This window comes from Lytechinus pictus, unplaced genomic scaffold (genome assembly GCF_037042905.1).
Source record: "Lytechinus pictus isolate F3 Inbred unplaced genomic scaffold, Lp3.0 scaffold_239, whole genome shotgun sequence".
NCBI lineage: Eukaryota > Metazoa > Echinodermata > Echinoidea > Temnopleuroida > Toxopneustidae > Lytechinus > Lytechinus pictus.
Genome location: NW_026974359.1, coordinates 15,396 through 33,771, shown reverse-complemented (window position 1 = coordinate 33,771; position 18,376 = coordinate 15,396). Strand labels below are relative to the sequence as shown.

Genomic DNA, 18,376 nt, shown 5'->3' with positions numbered 1-18,376 from the left:
TTTCCATTTCAGTAGTATTAACTCTTTGCCCGCTTTGTTCGACTGGAGTCACATACAGGGGGCTGCCAACTTCGACTAAGTCACATTTCATTCACAATAGACACAGAGCGTATTAAGTCTGTTGTTCATGCACACATACACATTAGTGATGTGTGCATCGCATTGTACTGTGTACACAATGCTTTTCTTTACAATAAACCAATCAAAAGCTATTGTGAGCTGAATTAGCATATTCCATGCAAATCCCCACTTAAGATTGCACCTAGAAATTAATGTGGCACAGGAGTGATCCTGTCCGTGGCGGGCAAAGAGTTGAGACACCGTTTAGTGTAAGTTCAAGCTGTTCCATCGAGCAGCCACTGAAGTGTGTGCTGCTGTATATCCTTTCCTTTTTTCTGAGTTGACCCTTGATTTTTGTTGCACTCATTTGACAGTCTGGGGGAGCATGGACCGACTCGGATTGCACACAACACTGCACCTGTGAAGCTGGGCGTTCCCAGTGTGATGCTTTTGAGTGCGGAGAGAACGAAGAATGTGATATCAAGAACGGAGTTCCAAGCTGTTACTGCAAAGACGGCTACACCTCCCTTGGAGATGCCTGCTTTAGAGGTGAGAATTCCATTTTGAGACATCGATAGCTTTTTCCTTTTATCCCCTTGAGATGATGAATGAAAATACATTTTAGCGTTGGAGCGTTTTCATGGTTGGAAGCCGATGGGGATCCTGACTTATTTTTTGCGATTCTTCTTTATTCATAGCTCCTGGGTATTGTCAGATCTGGGGTGATCCTCATTATGTTACCTTCGATAAGAAGAACTACAACTTCCAGGGTGCCTGCGACTACACTTTGGTCAGAGATTGCGGAAACTCCAGTGACTACCACCTGTGGTCCAACAATGAACGACGGCGCCCATCCGACCGTGTTTCTTTCCTGAGGGAAGTGATACTTGATCTAAGGGGTTCCCGATATTCTTTGATGAAGGGCTTCCACGTCAGAGTAAATGGCGTAGATGTGTCTGACTACCTTCCCTACATTGATGACCAGGTCTGGATCTACCGGGATGTGACATCAATGGTATGAGGAAGACAATTTTTTTCTTCTCAGTCTGTATTTATGTAAATGAGGGTGTTGTTGAGGCATGTTTTGTAGAAGAATTGCAGGTTTTTTTGTTGTTGTTCAAATAATGAAAGAAAGCCAGTTTGAATGTATGCTTCCGGGTGTTGAATGTTTGAAGGGGTTGTGTTGTAGCTTAGTTGAATTTCTTGAACGTTGAAGCATGTGCAGGATAAGTACTTCCCTCTTTCTTTTCTTATAGAATCTGGTCACAGATTTCTTGTGGGTGAGCTACGACGGACAAGACAGCGCTGATGTGTACCTCAGCTACTATGCAGGAAGAACCTGTGGCCTTTGTGGATCTTTTGATGGCGAGAAGGAGAATGATATGCTGCTTCCTTCCGGGGATTTGGTAAGAGAAACCTGCCATGTATCACTCTTAAGTCCGTCATGAATTTCCTTTTGTTCTTGTGATGAATGGATACGTCTTGCGGGGAAAGTGCCTTTCAGTCATTCCTGTTTCTTACGGAGAACTTGATGAAGTGTTTTGTACTGTGAAAGCTTTCGGAAGATTTATATTGATTTGTTTTTTCAACAGGCAAGATCTGCGACTGAGTTTGGAAACAGTTGGGTCGTTAATCCTGACCAGTGCGAAGATGTGGATCCAGGTCCAACCGATCCTTGCGAGGAGGTAGAGAACAGACTGACAGCATCTAATGATCTCTGCTATTACTTGAAGGATCCTTCAGGTAAGTTTGAATGTCATGGGAACAATCTTTCAAACGTTGTTGTCCACTTCAACCTGTCTGGAGTTTGTGTTAGTGTCACGTTTGGTCAGGGGAAATGCTCTGAGAAATTGTCATGATGAATGGAAAGTACATGTAAAAGCATGCTTCATCTAACAACATCTGACCTAATCTTGCCCCCTGTACAGGACCATTTGAATCTTGCATTGAGATTTTGAGCCCTGACGACTACTACGACTCCTGCGTCTATGACGTTTGCTTAACCGGTGATGATGCTCTGTGTGCCAGTCTCGCACAGTATGCCCGTGCCTGCAAGATGGAGGGAGGGGATCCTGGCAGATGGAGACTGGGTGTGGATGAATGCCGTAAGTCAATCTGTAGACAATATTTTTGGGGGTGTATCTCTTGATTGGTGATATGTTTGTTGGTAGAGATTAGAGATCATGTTTATGCGGTGTTGGTAAAGACCGTCACCTTGTGCCTGTTTTCAAATGCTATTTTTGCTGTCTCGTTTGCAGAGCTGGACTGTCCTTCGAACACTGTGTACGATCCATGCTTCAGTGGCTGTCCAGCAACATGTTCCTCTGCTTCCAGCTCATTGTCCTGCAATGCCACCTGCCAGGAGACATGCCGATGTGAGGATGGACTGGTGCTCGATGGCGGGAAGTGCGTTGATCCATCGCAGTGTGGTTGCACTCTGGACAACGGTGTTTATATTCCGGTAAGCTTGAAATCCAGTGCTGCAGTAGCTAACATGCAGGTGACTTTTTCCATTTCAGTAGTATTAACTCTTTGCCCGCTTTGTTCGACTGGAGTCACATACAGGGGGCTGCCAACTTCGACTAAGTCACATTTCATTCACAATAGACACAGAGCGTATTAAGTCTGTTGTTCATGCACACATACACATTAGTGATGTGTGCATCGCATTGTACTGTGTACACAATGCTTTTCTTTACAATAAACCAATCAAAAGCTATTGTGAGCTGAATTAGCATATTCCATGCAAATCCCCACTTAAGATTGCACCTAGAAATTAATGTGGCACAGGAGTGATCCTGTCCGTGGCGGGCAAAGAGTTGAGACACCGTTTAGTGTATGTTCAAGCTGTTCCATCGAGCAGCCACTGAAGTGTGTGCTGCTGTATATCCTTTCCTTTTTTCTGAGTTGACCCTTGATTTTTGTTGCACTCATTTGACAGTCTGGGGGAGCATGGACCGACTCGGATTGCACACAACACTGCACCTGTGAAGCTGGGCGTTCCCAGTGTGATGCTTTTGAGTGCGGAGAGAACGAAGAATGTGATATCAAGAACGGAGTTCCAAGCTGTTACTGCAAAGACGGCTACACCTCCCTTGGAGATGCCTGCTTTAGAGGTGAGAATTCCATTTTGAGACATCGATAGCTTTTTCCTTTTATCCCCTTGAGATGATGAGTGAAAATACATTTTAGCGTTGGAGCGTTTTCATGGTTGGAAGCCGATGGGGATCCTGACTTATTTTTTGCGATTCTTCTTTATTCATAGCTCCTGGGTATTGTCAGATCTGGGGTGATCCTCATTATGTTACCTTCGATAAGAAGAACTACAACTTCCAGGGTGCCTGCGACTACACTTTGGTCAGAGATTGCGGAAACTCCAGTGACTACCACCTGTGGTCCAACAATGAACGACGGCGCCCATCCGACCGTGTTTCTTTCCTGAGGGAAGTGATACTTGATCTAAGGGGTTCCCGATATTCTTTGATGAAGGGCTTCCACGTCAGAGTAAATGGCGTAGATGTGTCTGACTACCTTCCCTACATTGATGACCAGGTCTGGATCTACCGGGATGTGACATCAATGGTATGAGGAAGACAATTTTTTTCTTCTCAGTCTGTATTTATGTAAATGAGGGTGTTGTTGAGGCATGTTTTGTAGAAGAATTGCAGGTTTTTTTGTTGTTGTTCAAATAATGAAAGAAAGCCAGTTTGAATGTATGCTTCCGGGTGTTGAATGTTTGAAGGGGTTGTGTTGTAGCTTAGTTGAATTTCTTGAACGTTGAAGCATGTGCAGGATAAGTACTTCCCTCTTTCTTTTCTTATAGAATCTGGTCACAGATTTCTTGTGGGTGAGCTACGACGGACAAGACAGCGCTGATGTGTACCTCAGCTACTATGCAGGAAGAACCTGTGGCCTTTGTGGATCTTTTGATGGCGAGAAGGAGAATGATATGCTGCTTCCTTCCGGGGATTTGGTAAGAGAAACCTGCCATGTATCACTCTTAAGTCCGTCATGAAATTCCTTTTGTTCTTGTGATGAATGGATACGTCTTGCGGGGAAAGTGCCTTTCAGTCATTCCTGTTTCTTACGGAGAACTTGATGAAGTGTTTTGTACTGTGAAAGCTTTCGGAAGATTTATATTGATTTGTTTTTTCAACAGGCAAGATCTGCGACTGAGTTTGGAAACAGTTGGGTCGTTAATCCTGACCAGTGCGAAGATGTGGATCCAGGTCCAACCGATCCTTGCGAGGAGGTAGAGAACAGACTGACAGCATCTAATGATCTCTGCTATTACTTGAAGGATCCTTCAGGTAAGTTTGAATGTCATGGGAACAATCTTTCAAACGTTGTTGTCCACTTCAACCTGTCTGGAGTTTGTGTTAGTGTCACGTTTGGTCAGGGGAAATGCTCTGAGAAATTGTCATGATGAATGGAAAGTACATGTAAAAGCATGCTTCATCTAACAACATCTGACCTAATCTTGCCCCCTGTACAGGACCATTTGAATCTTGCATTGAGATTTTGAGCCCTGACGACTACTACGACTCCTGCGTCTATGACGTTTGCTTAACCGGTGATGATGCTCTGTGTGCCAGTCTCGCACAGTATGCCCGTGCCTGCAAGATGGAGGGAGGGGATCCTGGCAGATGGAGACTGGGTGTGGATGAATGCCGTAAGTCAATCTGTAGACAATATTTTTGGGGGTGTATCTCTTGATTGGTGATATGTTTGTTGGTAGAGATTAGAGATCATGTTTATGCGGTGTTGGTAAAGACCGTCACCTTGTGCCTGTTTTCAAATGCTATTTTTGCTGTCTCGTTTGCAGAGCTGGACTGTCCTTCGAACACTGTGTACGATCCATGCTTCAGTGGCTGTCCAGCAACATGTTCCTCTGCTTCCAGCTCATTGTCCTGCAATGCCACCTGCCAGGAGACATGCCGATGTGAGGATGGACTGGTGCTCGATGGCGGGAAGTGCGTTGATCCATCGCAGTGTGGTTGCACTCTGGACAACGGTGTTTATATTCCGGTAAGCTTGAAATCCAGTGCTGCAGTAGCTAACATGCAGGTGACTTTTTCCATTTCAGTAGTATTAACTCTTTGCCCGCTTTGTTCGACTGGAGTCACATACAGGGGGCTGCCAACTTCGACTAAGTCACATTTCATTCACAATAGACACAGAGCGTATTAAGTCTGTTGTTCATGCACACATACACATTAGTGATGTGTGCATCGCATTGTACTGTGTACACAATGCTTTTCTTTACAATAAACCAATCAAAAGCTATTGTGAGCTGAATTAGCATAGTCCATGCAAATCCCCACTTAAGATTGCACCTAGAAATTAATGTGGCACAGGAGTGATTCTGTCCGTGGCGGGCAAAGAGTTGAGACACCCTTTAGTGTAAGTTCAAGCTGTTCCATCGAGCAGCCACTGAAGTGTGTGCTGCTGTATATCCTTTCCTTTTTTCTGAGTTGACCCTTGATTTTTGTTGCACTCATTTGACAGTCTGGGGGAGCATGGACCGACTCGGATTGCACACAACACTGCACCTGTGAAGCTGGGCGTTCCCAGTGTGATGCTTTTGAGTGCGGAGAGAACGAAGAATGTGATATCAAGAACGGAGTTCCAAGCTGTTACTGCAAAGACGGCTACACCTCCCTTGGAGATGCCTGCTTTAGAGGTGAGAATTCCATTTTGAGACATCGATAGCTTTTTCCTTTTATCCCCTTGATATGATGAATGAAAATACATTTTAGCGTTGGAGCGTTTTCATGGTTGGAAGCCGATGGGGATCCTGACTTATTTTTTGCGATTCTTCTTTATTCATAGCTCCTGGGTATTGTCAGATCTGGGGTGATCCTCATTATGTTACCTTCGATAAGAAGAACTACAACTTCCAGGGTGCCTGCGACTACACTTTGGTCAGAGATTGCGGAAACTCCAGTGACTACCACCTGTGGTCCAACAATGAACGACGGCGCCCATCCGACCGTGTTTCTTTCCTGAGGGAAGTGATACTTGATCTAAGGGGTTCCCGATATTCTTTGATGAAGGGCTTCCACGTCAGAGTAAATGGCGTAGATGTGTCTGACTACCTTCCCTACATTGATGACCAGGTCTGGATCTACCGGGATGTGACATCAATGGTATGAGGAAGACAATTTTTTTCTTCTCAGTCTGTATTTAATAATAATAATAATAAACAGTTCTTGTATAGCGCATATCACGATTATGAATAAATGTCTCTATGCGCTTCCAAAGGACTTGGATATTATTACCCCAGCTGTAGCTTATGTTTATGTTTATGTATTTATGTAAATGAGGGTGTTGTTGAGGCATGTTTTGTAGAAGAATTGCAGGTTTTTTTGTTGTTGTTCAAATAATGAAAGAAAGCCAGTTTGAATGTATGCTTCCGGGTGTTGAATGTTTGAAGGGGTTGTGTTGTAGCTTAGTTGAATTTCTTGAACGTTGAAGCATGTGCAGGATAAGTACTTCCCTCTTTCTTTTCTTATAGAATCTGGTCACAGATTTCTTGTGGGTGAGCTACGACGGACAAGACAGCGCTGATGTGTACCTCAGCTACTATGCAGGAAGAACCTGTGGCCTTTGTGGATCTTTTGATGGCGAGAAGGAGAATGATATGCTGCTTCCTTCCGGGGATTTGGTAAGAGAAACCTGCCATGTATCACTCTTAAGTCCGTCATGAAATTCCTTTTGTTCTTGTGATGAATGGATACGTCTTGCGGGGAAAGTGCCTTTCAGTCATTCCTGTTTCTTACGGAGAACTTGATGAAGTGTTTTGTACTGTGAAAGCTTTCGGAAGATTTATATTGATTTGTTTTTTCAACAGGCAAGATCTGCGACTGAGTTTGGAAACAGTTGGGTCGTTAATCCTGACCAGTGCGAAGATGTGGATCCAGGTCCAACCGATCCTTGCGAGGAGGTAGAGAACAGACTGACAGCATCTAATGATCTCTGCTATTACTTGAAGGATCCTTCAGGTAAGTTTGAATGTCATGGGAACAATCTTTCAAACGTTGTTGTCCACTTCAACCTGTCTGGAGTTTGTGTTAGTGTCACGTTTGGTCAGGGGAAATGCTCTGAGAAATTGTCATGATGAATGGAAAGTACATGTAAAAGCATGCTTCATCTAACAACATCTGACCTAATCTTGCCCCCTGTACAGGACCATTTGAATCTTGCATTGAGATTTTGAGCCCTGACGACTACTACGACTCCTGCGTCTATGACGTTTGCTTAACCGGTGATGATGCTCTGTGTGCCAGTCTCGCACAGTATGCCCGTGCCTGCAAGATGGAGGGAGGGGATCCTGGCAGATGGAGACTGGGTGTGGATGAATGCCGTAAGTCAATCTGTAGACAATATTTTTGGGGGTGTATCTCTTGATTGGTGATATGTTTGTTGGTAGAGATTAGAGATCATGTTTATGCGGTGTTGGTAAAGACCGTCACCTTGTGCCTGTTTTCAAATGCTATTTTTGCTGTCTCGTTTGCAGAGCTGGACTGTCCTTCGAACACTGTGTACGATCCATGCTTCAGTGGCTGTCCAGCAACATGTTCCTCTGCTTCCAGCTCATTGTCCTGCAATGCCACCTGCCAGGAGACATGCCGATGTGAGGATGGACTGGTGCTCGATGGCGGGAAGTGCGTTGATCCATCGCAGTGTGGTTGCACTCTGGACAACGGTGTTTATATTCCGGTAAGCTTGAAATCCAGTGCTGCAGTAGCTAACATGCAGGTGACTTTTTCCATTTCAGTAGTATTAACTCTTTGCCCGCTTTGTTCGACTGGAGTCACATACAGGGGGCTGCCAACTTCGACTAAGTCACATTTCATTCACAATAGACACAGAGCGTATTAAGTCTGTTGTTCATGCACACATACACATTAGTGATGTGTGCATCGCATTGTACTGTGTACACAATGCTTTTCTTTACAATAAACCAATCAAAAGCTATTGTGAGCTGAATTAGCATATTCCATGCAAATCCCCACTTAAGATTGCACCTAGAAATTAATGTGGCACAGGAGTGATCCTGTCCGTGGCGGGCAAAGAGTTGAGACACCGTTTAGTGTAAGTTCAAGCTGTTCCATCGAGCAGCCACTGAAGTGTGTGCTGCTGTATATCCTTTCCTTTTTTCTGAGTTGACCCTTGATTTTTGTTGCACTCATTTGACAGTCTGGGGGAGCATGGACCGACTCGGATTGCACACAACACTGCACCTGTGAAGCTGGGCGTTCCCAGTGTGATGCTTTTGAGTGCGGAGAGAACGAAGAATGTGATATCAAGAACGGAGTTCCAAGCTGTTACTGCAAAGACGGCTACACCTCCCTTGGAGATGCCTGCTTTAGAGGTGAGAATTCCATTTTGAGACATCGATAGCTTTTTCCTTTTATCCCCTTGAGATGATGAGTGAAAATACATTTTAGCGTTGGAGCGTTTTCATGGTTGGAAGCCGATGGGGATCCTGACTTATTTTTTGCGATTCTTCTTTATTCATAGCTCCTGGGTATTGTCAGATCTGGGGTGATCCTCATTATGTTACCTTCGATAAGAAGAACTACAACTTCCAGGGTGCCTGCGACTACACTTTGGTCAGAGATTGCGGAAACTCCAGTGACTACCACCTGTGGTCCAACAATGAACGACGGCGCCCATCCGACCGTGTTTCTTTCCTGAGGGAAGTGATACTTGATCTAAGGGGTTCCCGATATTCTTTGATGAAGGGCTTCCACGTCAGAGTAAATGGCGTAGATGTGTCTGACTACCTTCCCTACATTGATGACCAGGTCTGGATCTACCGGGATGTGACATCAATGGTATGAGGAAGACAATTTTTTTCTTCTCAGTCTGTATTTATGTAAATGAGGGTGTTGTTGAGGCATGTTTTGTAGAAGAATTGCAGGTTTTTTTGTTGTTGTTCAAATAATGAAAGAAAGCCAGTTTGAATGTATGCTTCCGGATGTTGAATGTTTGAAGGGGTTGTGTTGTAGCTTAGTTGAATTTCTTGAACGTTGAAGCATGTGCAGGATAAGTACTTCCCTCTTTCTTTTCTTATAGAATCTGGTCACAGATTTCTTGTGGGTGAGCTACGACGGACAAGACAGCGCTGATGTGTACCTCAGCTACTATGCAGGAAGAACCTGTGGCCTTTGTGGATCTTTTGATGGCGAGAAGGAGAATGATATGCTGCTTCCTTCCGGGGATTTGGTAAGAGAAACCTGCCATGTATCACTCTTAAGTCCGTCATGAAATTCCTTTTGTTCTTGTGATGAATGGATACGTCTTGCGGGGAAAGTGCCTTTCAGTCATTCCTGTTTCTTACGGAGAACTTGATGAAGTGTTTTGTACTGTGAAAGCTTTCGGAAGATTTATATTGATTTGTTTTTTCAACAGGCAAGATCTGCGACTGAGTTTGGAAACAGTTGGGTCGTTAATCCTGACCAGTGCGAAGATGTGGATCCAGGTCCAACCGATCCTTGCGAGGAGGTAGAGAACAGACTGACAGCATCTAATGATCTCTGCTATTACTTGAAGGATCCTTCAGGTAAGTTTGAATGTCATGGGAACAATCTTTCAAACGTTGTTGTCCACTTCAACCTGTCTGGAGTTTGTGTTAGTGTCACGTTTGGTCAGGGGAAATGCTCTGAGAAATTGTCATGATGAATGGAAAGTACATGTAAAAGCATGCTTCATCTAACAACATCTGACCTAATCTTGCCCCCTGTACAGGACCATTTGAATCTTGCATTGAGATTTTGAGCCCTGACGACTACTACGACTCCTGCGTCTATGACGTTTGCTTAACCGGTGATGATGCTCTGTGTGCCAGTCTCGCACAGTATGCCCGTGCCTGCAAGATGGAGGGAGGGGATCCTGGCAGATGGAGACTGGGTGTGGATGAATGCCGTAAGTCAATCTGTAGACAATATTTTTGGGGGTGTATCTCTTGATTGGTGATATGTTTGTTGGTAGAGATTAGAGATCATGTTTATGCGGTGTTGGTAAAGACCGTCACCTTGTGCCTGTTTTCAAATGCTATTTTTGCTGTCTCGTTTGCAGAGCTGGACTGTCCTTCGAACACTGTGTACGATCCATGCTTCAGTGGCTGTCCAGCAACATGTTCCTCTGCTTCCAGCTCATTGTCCTGCAATGCCACCTGCCAGGAGACATGCCGATGTGAGGATGGACTGGTGCTCGATGGCGGGAAGTGCGTTGATCCATCGCAGTGTGGTTGCACTCTGGACAACGGTGTTTATATTCCGGTAAGCTTGAAATCCAGTGCTGCAGTAGCTAACATGCAGGTGACTTTTTCCATTTCAGTAGTATTAACTCTTTGCCCGCTTTGTTCGACTGGAGTCACATACAGGGGGCTGCCAACTTCGACTAAGTCACATTTCATTCACAATAGACACAGAGCGTATTAAGTCTGTTGTTCATGCACACATACACATTAGTGATGTGTGCATCGCATTGTACTGTGTACACAATGCTTTTCTTTACAATAAACCAATCAAAAGCTATTGTGAGCTGAATTAGCATAGTCCATGCAAATCCCCACTTAAGATTGCACCTAGAAATTAATGTGGCACAGGAGTGATTCTGTCCGTGGCGGGCAAAGAGTTGAGACACCCTTTAGTGTAAGTTCAAGCTGTTCCATCGAGCAGCCACTGAAGTGTGTGCTGCTGTATATCCTTTCCTTTTTTCTGAGTTGACCCTTGATTTTTGTTGCACTCATTTGACAGTCTGGGGGAGCATGGACCGACTCGGATTGCACACAACACTGCACCTGTGAAGCTGGGCGTTCCCAGTGTGATGCTTTTGAGTGCGGAGAGAACGAAGAATGTGATATCAAGAACGGAGTTCCAAGCTGTTACTGCAAAGACGGCTACACCTCCCTTGGAGATGCCTGCTTTAGAGGTGAGAATTCCATTTTGAGACATCGATAGCTTTTTCCTTTTATCCCCTTGATATGATGAATGAAAATACATTTTAGCGTTGGAGCGTTTTCATGGTTGGAAGCCGATGGGGATCCTGACTTATTTTTTGCGATTCTTCTTTATTCATAGCTCCTGGGTATTGTCAGATCTGGGGTGATCCTCATTATGTTACCTTCGATAAGAAGAACTACAACTTCCAGGGTGCCTGCGACTACACTTTGGTCAGAGATTGCGGAAACTCCAGTGACTACCACCTGTGGTCCAACAATGAACGACGGCGCCCATCCGACCGTGTTTCTTTCCTGAGGGAAGTGATACTTGATCTAAGGGGTTCCCGATATTCTTTGATGAAGGGCTTCCACGTCAGAGTAAATGGCGTAGATGTGTCTGACTACCTTCCCTACATTGATGACCAGGTCTGGATCTACCGGGATGTGACATCAATGGTATGAGGAAGACAATTTTTTTCTTCTCAGTCTGTATTTAATAATAATAATAATAAACAGTTCTTGTATAGCGCATATCACGATTATGAATAAATGTCTCTATGCGCTTCCAAAGGACTTGGATATTATTACCCCAGCTGTAGCTTATGTTTATGTTTATGTATTTATGTAAATGAGGGTGTTGTTGAGGCATGTTTTGTAGAAGAATTGCAGGTTTTTTTGTTGTTGTTCAAATAATGAAAGAAAGCCAGTTTGAATGTATGCTTCCGGGTGTTGAATGTTTGAAGGGGTTGTGTTGTAGCTTAGTTGAATTTCTTGAACGTTGAAGCATGTGCAGGATAAGTACTTCCCTCTTTCTTTTCTTATAGAATCTGGTCACAGATTTCTTGTGGGTGAGCTACGACGGACAAGACAGCGCTGATGTGTACCTCAGCTACTATGCAGGAAGAACCTGTGGCCTTTGTGGATCTTTTGATGGCGAGAAGGAGAATGATATGCTGCTTCCTTCCGGGGATTTGGTAAGAGAAACCTGCCATGTATCACTCTTAAGTCCGTCATGAATTTCCTTTTGTTCTTGTGATGAATGGATACGTCTTGCGGGGAAAGTGCCTTTCAGTCATTCCTGTTTCTTACGGAGAACTTGATGAAGTGTTTTGTACTGTGAAAGCTTTCGGAAGATTTATATTGATTTGTTTTTTCAACAGGCAAGATCTGCGACTGAGTTTGGAAACAGTTGGGTCGTTAATCCTGACCAGTGCGAAGATGTGGATCCAGGTCCAACCGATCCTTGCGAGGAGGTAGAGAACAGACTGACAGCATCTAATGATCTCTGCTATTACTTGAAGGATCCTTCAGGTAAGTTTGAATGTCATGGGAACAATCTTTCAAACGTTGTTGTCCACTTCAACCTGTCTGGAGTTTGTGTTAGGGTCACGTTTGGTCAGGGGAAATGCTCTGAGAAATTGTCATGATGAATGGAAAGTACATGTAAAAGCATGCTTCATCTAACAACATCTGACCTAATCTTGCCCCCTGTACAGGACCATTTGAATCTTGCATTGAGATTTTGAGCCCTGACGACTACTACGACTCCTGCGTCTATGACGTTTGCTTAACCGGTGATGATGCTCTGTGTGCCAGTCTCGCACAGTATGCCCGTGCCTGCAAGATGGAGGGAGGGGATCCTGGCAGATGGAGACTGGGTGTGGATGAATGCCGTAAGTCAATCTGTAGACAATATTTTTGGGGGTGTATCTCTTGATTGGTGATATGTTTGTTGGTAGAGATTAGAGATCATGTTTATGCGGTGTTGGTAAAGACCGTCACCTTGTGCCTGTTTTCAAATGCTATTTTTGCTGTCTCGTTTGCAGAGCTGGACTGTCCTTCGAACACTGTGTACGATCCATGCTTCAGTGGCTGTCCAGCAACATGTTCCTCTGCTTCCAGCTCATTGTCCTGCAATGCCACCTGCCAGGAGACATGCCGATGTGAGGATGGACTGGTGCTCGATGGCGGGAAGTGCGTTGATCCATCGCAGTGTGGTTGCACTCTGGACAACGGTGTTTATATTCCGGTAAGCTTGAAATCCAGTGCTGCAGTAGCTAACATGCAGGTGACTTTTTCCATTTCAGTAGTATTAACTCTTTGCCCGCTTTGTTCGACTGGAGTCACATACAGGGGGCTGCCAACTTCGACTAAGTCACATTTCATTCACAATAGACACAGAGCGTATTAAGTCTGTTGTTCATGCACACATACACATTAGTGATGTGTGCATCGCATTGTACTGTGTACACAATGCTTTTCTTTACAATAAACCAGTCAAAAGCTATTGTGAGCTGAATTAGCATAGTCCATGCAAATCCCCACTTAAGATTGCACCTAGAAATTAATGTGGCACAGGAGTGATTCTGTCCGTGGCGGGCAAAGAGTTGAGACACCGTTTAGTGTAAGTTCAAGCTGTTCCATCGAGCAGCCACTGAAGTGTGTGCTGCTGTATATCCTTTCCTTTTTTCTGAGTTGACCCTTGATTTTTGTTGCACTCATTTGACAGTCTGGGGGAGCATGGACCGACTCGGATTGCACACAACACTGCACCTGTGAAGCTGGGCGTTCCCAGTGTGATGCTTTTGAGTGCGGAGAGAACGAAGAATGTGATATCAAGAACGGAGTTCCAAGCTGTTACTGCAAAGACGGCTACACCTCCCTTGGAGATGCCTGCTTTAGAGGTGAGAATTCCATTTTGAGACATCGATAGCTTTTTCCTTTTATCCCCTTGAGATGATGAATGAAAATACATTTTAGCGTTGGAGCGTTTTCATGGTTGGAAGCCGATGGGGATCCTGACTTATTTTTTGCGATTCTTCTTTATTCATAGCTCCTGGGTATTGTCAGATCTGGGGTGATCCTCATTATGTTACCTTCGATAAGAAGAACTACAACTTCCAGGGTGCCTGCGACTACACTTTGGTCAGAGATTGCGGAAACTCCAGTGACTACCACCTGTGGTCCAACAATGAACGACGGCGCCCATCCGACCGTGTTTCTTTCCTGAGGGAAGTGATACTTGATCTAAGGGGTTCCCGATATTCTTTGATGAAGGGCTTCCACGTCAGAGTAAATGGCGTAGATGTGTCTGACTACCTTCCCTACATTGATGACCAGGTCTGGATCTACCGGGATGTGACATCAATGGTATGAGGAAGACAATTTTTTTCTTCTCAGTCTGTATTTATGTAAATGAGGGTGTTGTTGAGGCATGTTTTGTAGAAGAATTGCAGGTTTTTTTGTTGTTGTTCAAATAATGAAAGAAAGCCAGTTTGAATGTATGCTTCCGGGTGTTGAATGTTTGAAGGGGTTGTGTTGTAGCTTAGTTGAATTTCTTGAACGTTGAAGCATGTGCAGGATAAGTACTTCCCTCTTTCTTTTCTTATAGAATCTGGTCACAGATTTCTTGTGGGTGAGCTACGACGGACAAGACAGCGCTGATGTGTACCTCAGCTACTATGCAGGAAGAACCTGTGGCCTTTGTGGATCTTTTGATGGCGAGAAGGAGAATGATATGCTGCTTCCTTCCGGGGATTTGGTAAGAGAAACCTGCCATGTATCACTCTTAAGTCCGTCATGAATTTCCTTTTGTTCTTGTGATGAATGGATACGTCTTGCGGGGAAAGTGCCTTTCAGTCATTCCTGTTTCTTACGGAGAACTTGATGAAGTGTTTTGTACTGTGAAAGCTTTCGGAAGATTTATATTGATTTGTTTTTTCAACAGGCAAGATCTGCGACTGAGTTTGGAAACAGTTGGGTTGTTAATCCTGACCAGTGCGAAGATGTGGATCCAGGTCCAACCGATCCTTGCGAGGAGGTAGAGAACAGACTGACAGCATCTAATGATCTCTGCTATTACTTGAAGGATCCTTCAGGTAAGTTTGAATGTCATGGGAACAATCTTTCAAACGTTGTTGTCCACTTCAACCTGTCTGGAGTTTGTGTTAGTGTCACGTTTGGTCAGGGGAAATGCTCTGAGAAATTGTCATGATGAATGGAAAGTACATGTAAAAGCATGCTTCATCTAACAACATCTGACCTAATCTTGCCCCCTGTACAGGACCATTTGAATCTTGCATTGAGATTTTGAGCCCTGACGACTACTACGACTCCTGCGTCTATGACGTTTGCTTAACCGGTGATGATGCTCTGTGTGCCAGTCTCGCACAGTATGCCCGTGCCTGCAAGATGGAGGGAGGGGATCCTGGCAGATGGAGACTGGGTGTGGATGAATGCCGTAAGTCAATCTGTAGACAATATTTTTGGGGGTGTATCTCTTGATTGGTGATATGTTTGTTGGTAGAGATTAGAGATCATGTTTATGCGGTGTTGGTAAAGACCGTCACCTTGTGCCTGTTTTCAAATGCTATTTTTGCTGTCTCGTTTGCAGAGCTGGACTGTCCTTCGAACACTGTGTACGATCCATGCTTCAGTGGCTGTCCAGCAACATGTTCCTCTGCTTCCAGCTCATTGTCCTGCAATGCCACCTGCCAGGAGACATGCCGATGTGAGGATGGACTGGTGCTCGATGGCGGGAAGTGCGTTGATCCATCGCAGTGTGGTTGCACTCTGGACAACGGTGTTTATATTCCGGTAAGCTTGAAATCCAGTGCTGCAGTAGCTAACATGCAGGTGACTTTTTCCATTTCAGTAGTATTAACTCTTTGCCCGCTTTGTTCGACTGGAGTCACATACAGGGGGCTGCCAACTTCGACTAAGTCACATTTCATTCACAATAGACACAGAGCGTATTAAGTCTGTTGTTCATGCACACATACACATTAGTGATGTGTGCATCGCATTGTACTGTGTACACAATGCTTTTCTTTACAATAAACCAATCAAAAGCTATTGTGAGCTGAATTAGCATAGTCCATGCAAATCCCCACTTAAGATTGCACCTAGAAATTAATGTGGCACAGGAGTGATTCTGTCCGTGGCGGGCAAAGAGTTGAGACACCCTTTAGTGTAAGTTCAAGCTGTTCCATCGAGCAGCCACTGAAGTGTGTGCTGCTGTATATCCTTTCCTTTTTTCTGAGTTGACCCTTGATTTTTGTTGCACTCATTTGACAGTCTGGGGGAGCATGGACCGACTCGGATTGCACACAACACTGCACCTGTGAAGCTGGGCGTTCCCAGTGTGATGCTTTTGAGTGCGGAGAGAACGAAGAATGTGATATCAAGAACGGAGTTCCAAGCTGTTACTGCAAAGACGGCTACACCTCCCTTGGAGATGCCTGCTTTAGAGGTGAGAATTCCATTTTGAGACATCGATAGCTTTTTCCTTTTATCCCCTTGATATGATGAATGAAAATACATTTTAGCGTTGGAGCGTTTTCATGGTTGGAAGCCGATGGGGATCCTGACTTATTTTTTGCGATTCTTCTTTATTCATAGCTCCTGGGTATTGTCAGATCTGGGGTGATCCTCATTATGTTACCTTCGATAAGAAGAACTACAACTTCCAGGGTGCCTGCGACTACACTTTGGTCAGAGATTGCGGAAACTCCAGTGACTACCACCTGTGGTCCAACAATGAACGACGGCGCCCATCCGACCGTGTTTCTTTCCTGAGGGAAGTGATACTTGATCTAAGGGGTTCCCGATATTCTTTGATGAAGGGCTTCCACGTCAGAGTAAATGGCGTAGATGTGTCTGACTACCTTCCCTACATTGATGACCAGGTCTGGATCTACCGGGATGTGACATCAATGGTATGAGGAAGACAATTTTTTTCTTCTCAGTCTGTATTTATGTAAATGAGGGTGTTGTTGAGGCATGTTTTGTAGAAGAATTGCAGGTTTTTTTGTTGTTGTTCAAATATTGAAAGAAAGCCAGTTTGAATGTATGCTTCCGGGTGTTGAATGTTTGAAGGGGTTGTGTTGTAGCTTAGTTGAATTTCTTGAACGTTGAAGCATGTGCAGGATAAGTACTTCCCTCTTTCTTTTCTTATAGAATCTGGTCACAGATTTCTTGTGGGTGAGCTACGACGGACAAGACAGCGCTGATGTGTACCTCAGCTACTATGCAGGAAGAACCTGTGGCCTTTGTGGATCTTTTGATGGCGAGAAGGAGAATGATATGCTGCTTCCTTCCGGGGATTTGGTAAGAGAAACCTGCCATGTATCACTCTTAAGTCCGTCATGAATTTCCTTTTGTTCTTGTGATGAATGGATACGTCTTGCGGGGAAAGTGCCTTTCAGTCATTCCTGTTTCTTACGGAGAACTTGATGAAGTGTTTTGTACTGTGAAAGCTTTCGGAAGATTTATATTGATTTGTTTTTTCAACAGGCAAGATCTGCGACTGAGTTTGGAAACAGTTGGGTTGTTAATCCTGACCAGTGCGAAGATGTGGATCCAGGTCCAACCGATCCTTGCGAGGAGGTAGAGAACAGACTGACAGCATCTAATGATCTCTGCTATTACTTGAAGGATCCTTCAGGTAAGTTTGAATGTCATGGGAACAATCTTTCAAACGTTGTTGTCCACTTCAACCTGTCTGGAGTTTGTGTTAGTGTCACGTTTGGTCAGGGGAAATGCTCTGAGAAATTGTCATGATGAATGGAAAGTACATGTAAAAGCATGCTTCATCTAACAACATCTGACCTAATCTTGCCCCCTGTACAGGACCATTTGAATCTTGCATTGAGATTTTGAGCCCTGACGACTACTACGACTCCTGCGTCTATGACGTTTGCTTAACCGGTGATGATGCTCTGTGTGCCAGTCTCGCACAGTATGCCCGTGCCTGCAAGATGGAGGGAGGGGATCCTGGCAGATGGAGACTGGGTGTGGATGAATGCCGTAAGTCAATCTGTAGACAATATTTTTGGGGGTGTATCTCTTGATTGGTGATATGTTTGTTGGTAGAGATTAGAGATCATGTTTATGCGGTGTTGGTAAAGACCGTCACCTTGTGCCTGTTTTCAAATGCTATTTTTGCTGTCTCGTTTGCAGAGCTGGACTGTCCTTCGAACACTGTGTACGATCCATGCTTCATTGGCTGTCCAGCAACATGTTCCTCTGCTTCCAGCTCATTGTCCTGCAATGCCACCTGCCAGGAGACATGCCGATGTGAGGATGGACTGGTGCTCGATGGCGGGAAGTGCGTTGATCCATCGCAGTGTGGTTGCACTCTGGACAACGGTGTTTATATTCCGGTAAGCTTGAAATCCAGTGCTGCAGTAGCTAACATGCATCTTTACTCTGTCGATATCGCATCAAACTTTCAGGATATGTAACTAAGTAGATACCAAAGTAGGAGAATATCTTTTAGTTGGCAAACTATATCTATTTAGAGTTGACGAGAATGGTGCATAAACTTTAAAAAAAATCTTCAAAAGACGTGAAAAAAAGTAG

General features: G+C 44.5%; 1 protein-coding gene across 1 annotated transcript; it reads left to right on the top strand.

The window, feature by feature from the left end:
• Nucleotides 1-434: 434 nt before the first annotated feature.
• LOC135159393 (IgGFc-binding protein-like) lies at nt 435-18,258 on the top strand (the record flags this gene model as incomplete). Its single annotated transcript, XM_064115563.1, has 42 exons — nt 435-609; nt 759-1,075; nt 1,317-1,466; nt 1,653-1,803; nt 1,989-2,165; nt 2,319-2,521; nt 3,002-3,176; nt 3,326-3,642; nt 3,884-4,033; nt 4,220-4,370; nt 4,556-4,732; nt 4,886-5,088; nt 5,569-5,743; nt 5,893-6,209; nt 6,578-6,727; nt 6,914-7,064; nt 7,250-7,426; nt 7,580-7,782; nt 8,263-8,437; nt 8,587-8,903; nt 9,145-9,294; nt 9,481-9,631; nt 9,817-9,993; nt 10,147-10,349; nt 10,830-11,004; nt 11,154-11,470; nt 11,839-11,988; nt 12,175-12,325; nt 12,511-12,687; nt 12,841-13,043; nt 13,524-13,698; nt 13,848-14,164; nt 14,406-14,555; nt 14,742-14,892; nt 15,078-15,254; nt 15,408-15,610; nt 16,091-16,265; nt 16,415-16,731; nt 16,973-17,122; nt 17,309-17,459; nt 17,645-17,821; nt 17,975-18,258. Coding segments are annotated over 42 exons (8,292 nt in total), but the record flags the coding sequence as incomplete, so codon positions are not given.
• Between the last annotated feature and the right edge of the window lie 118 nt (nt 18,259-18,376).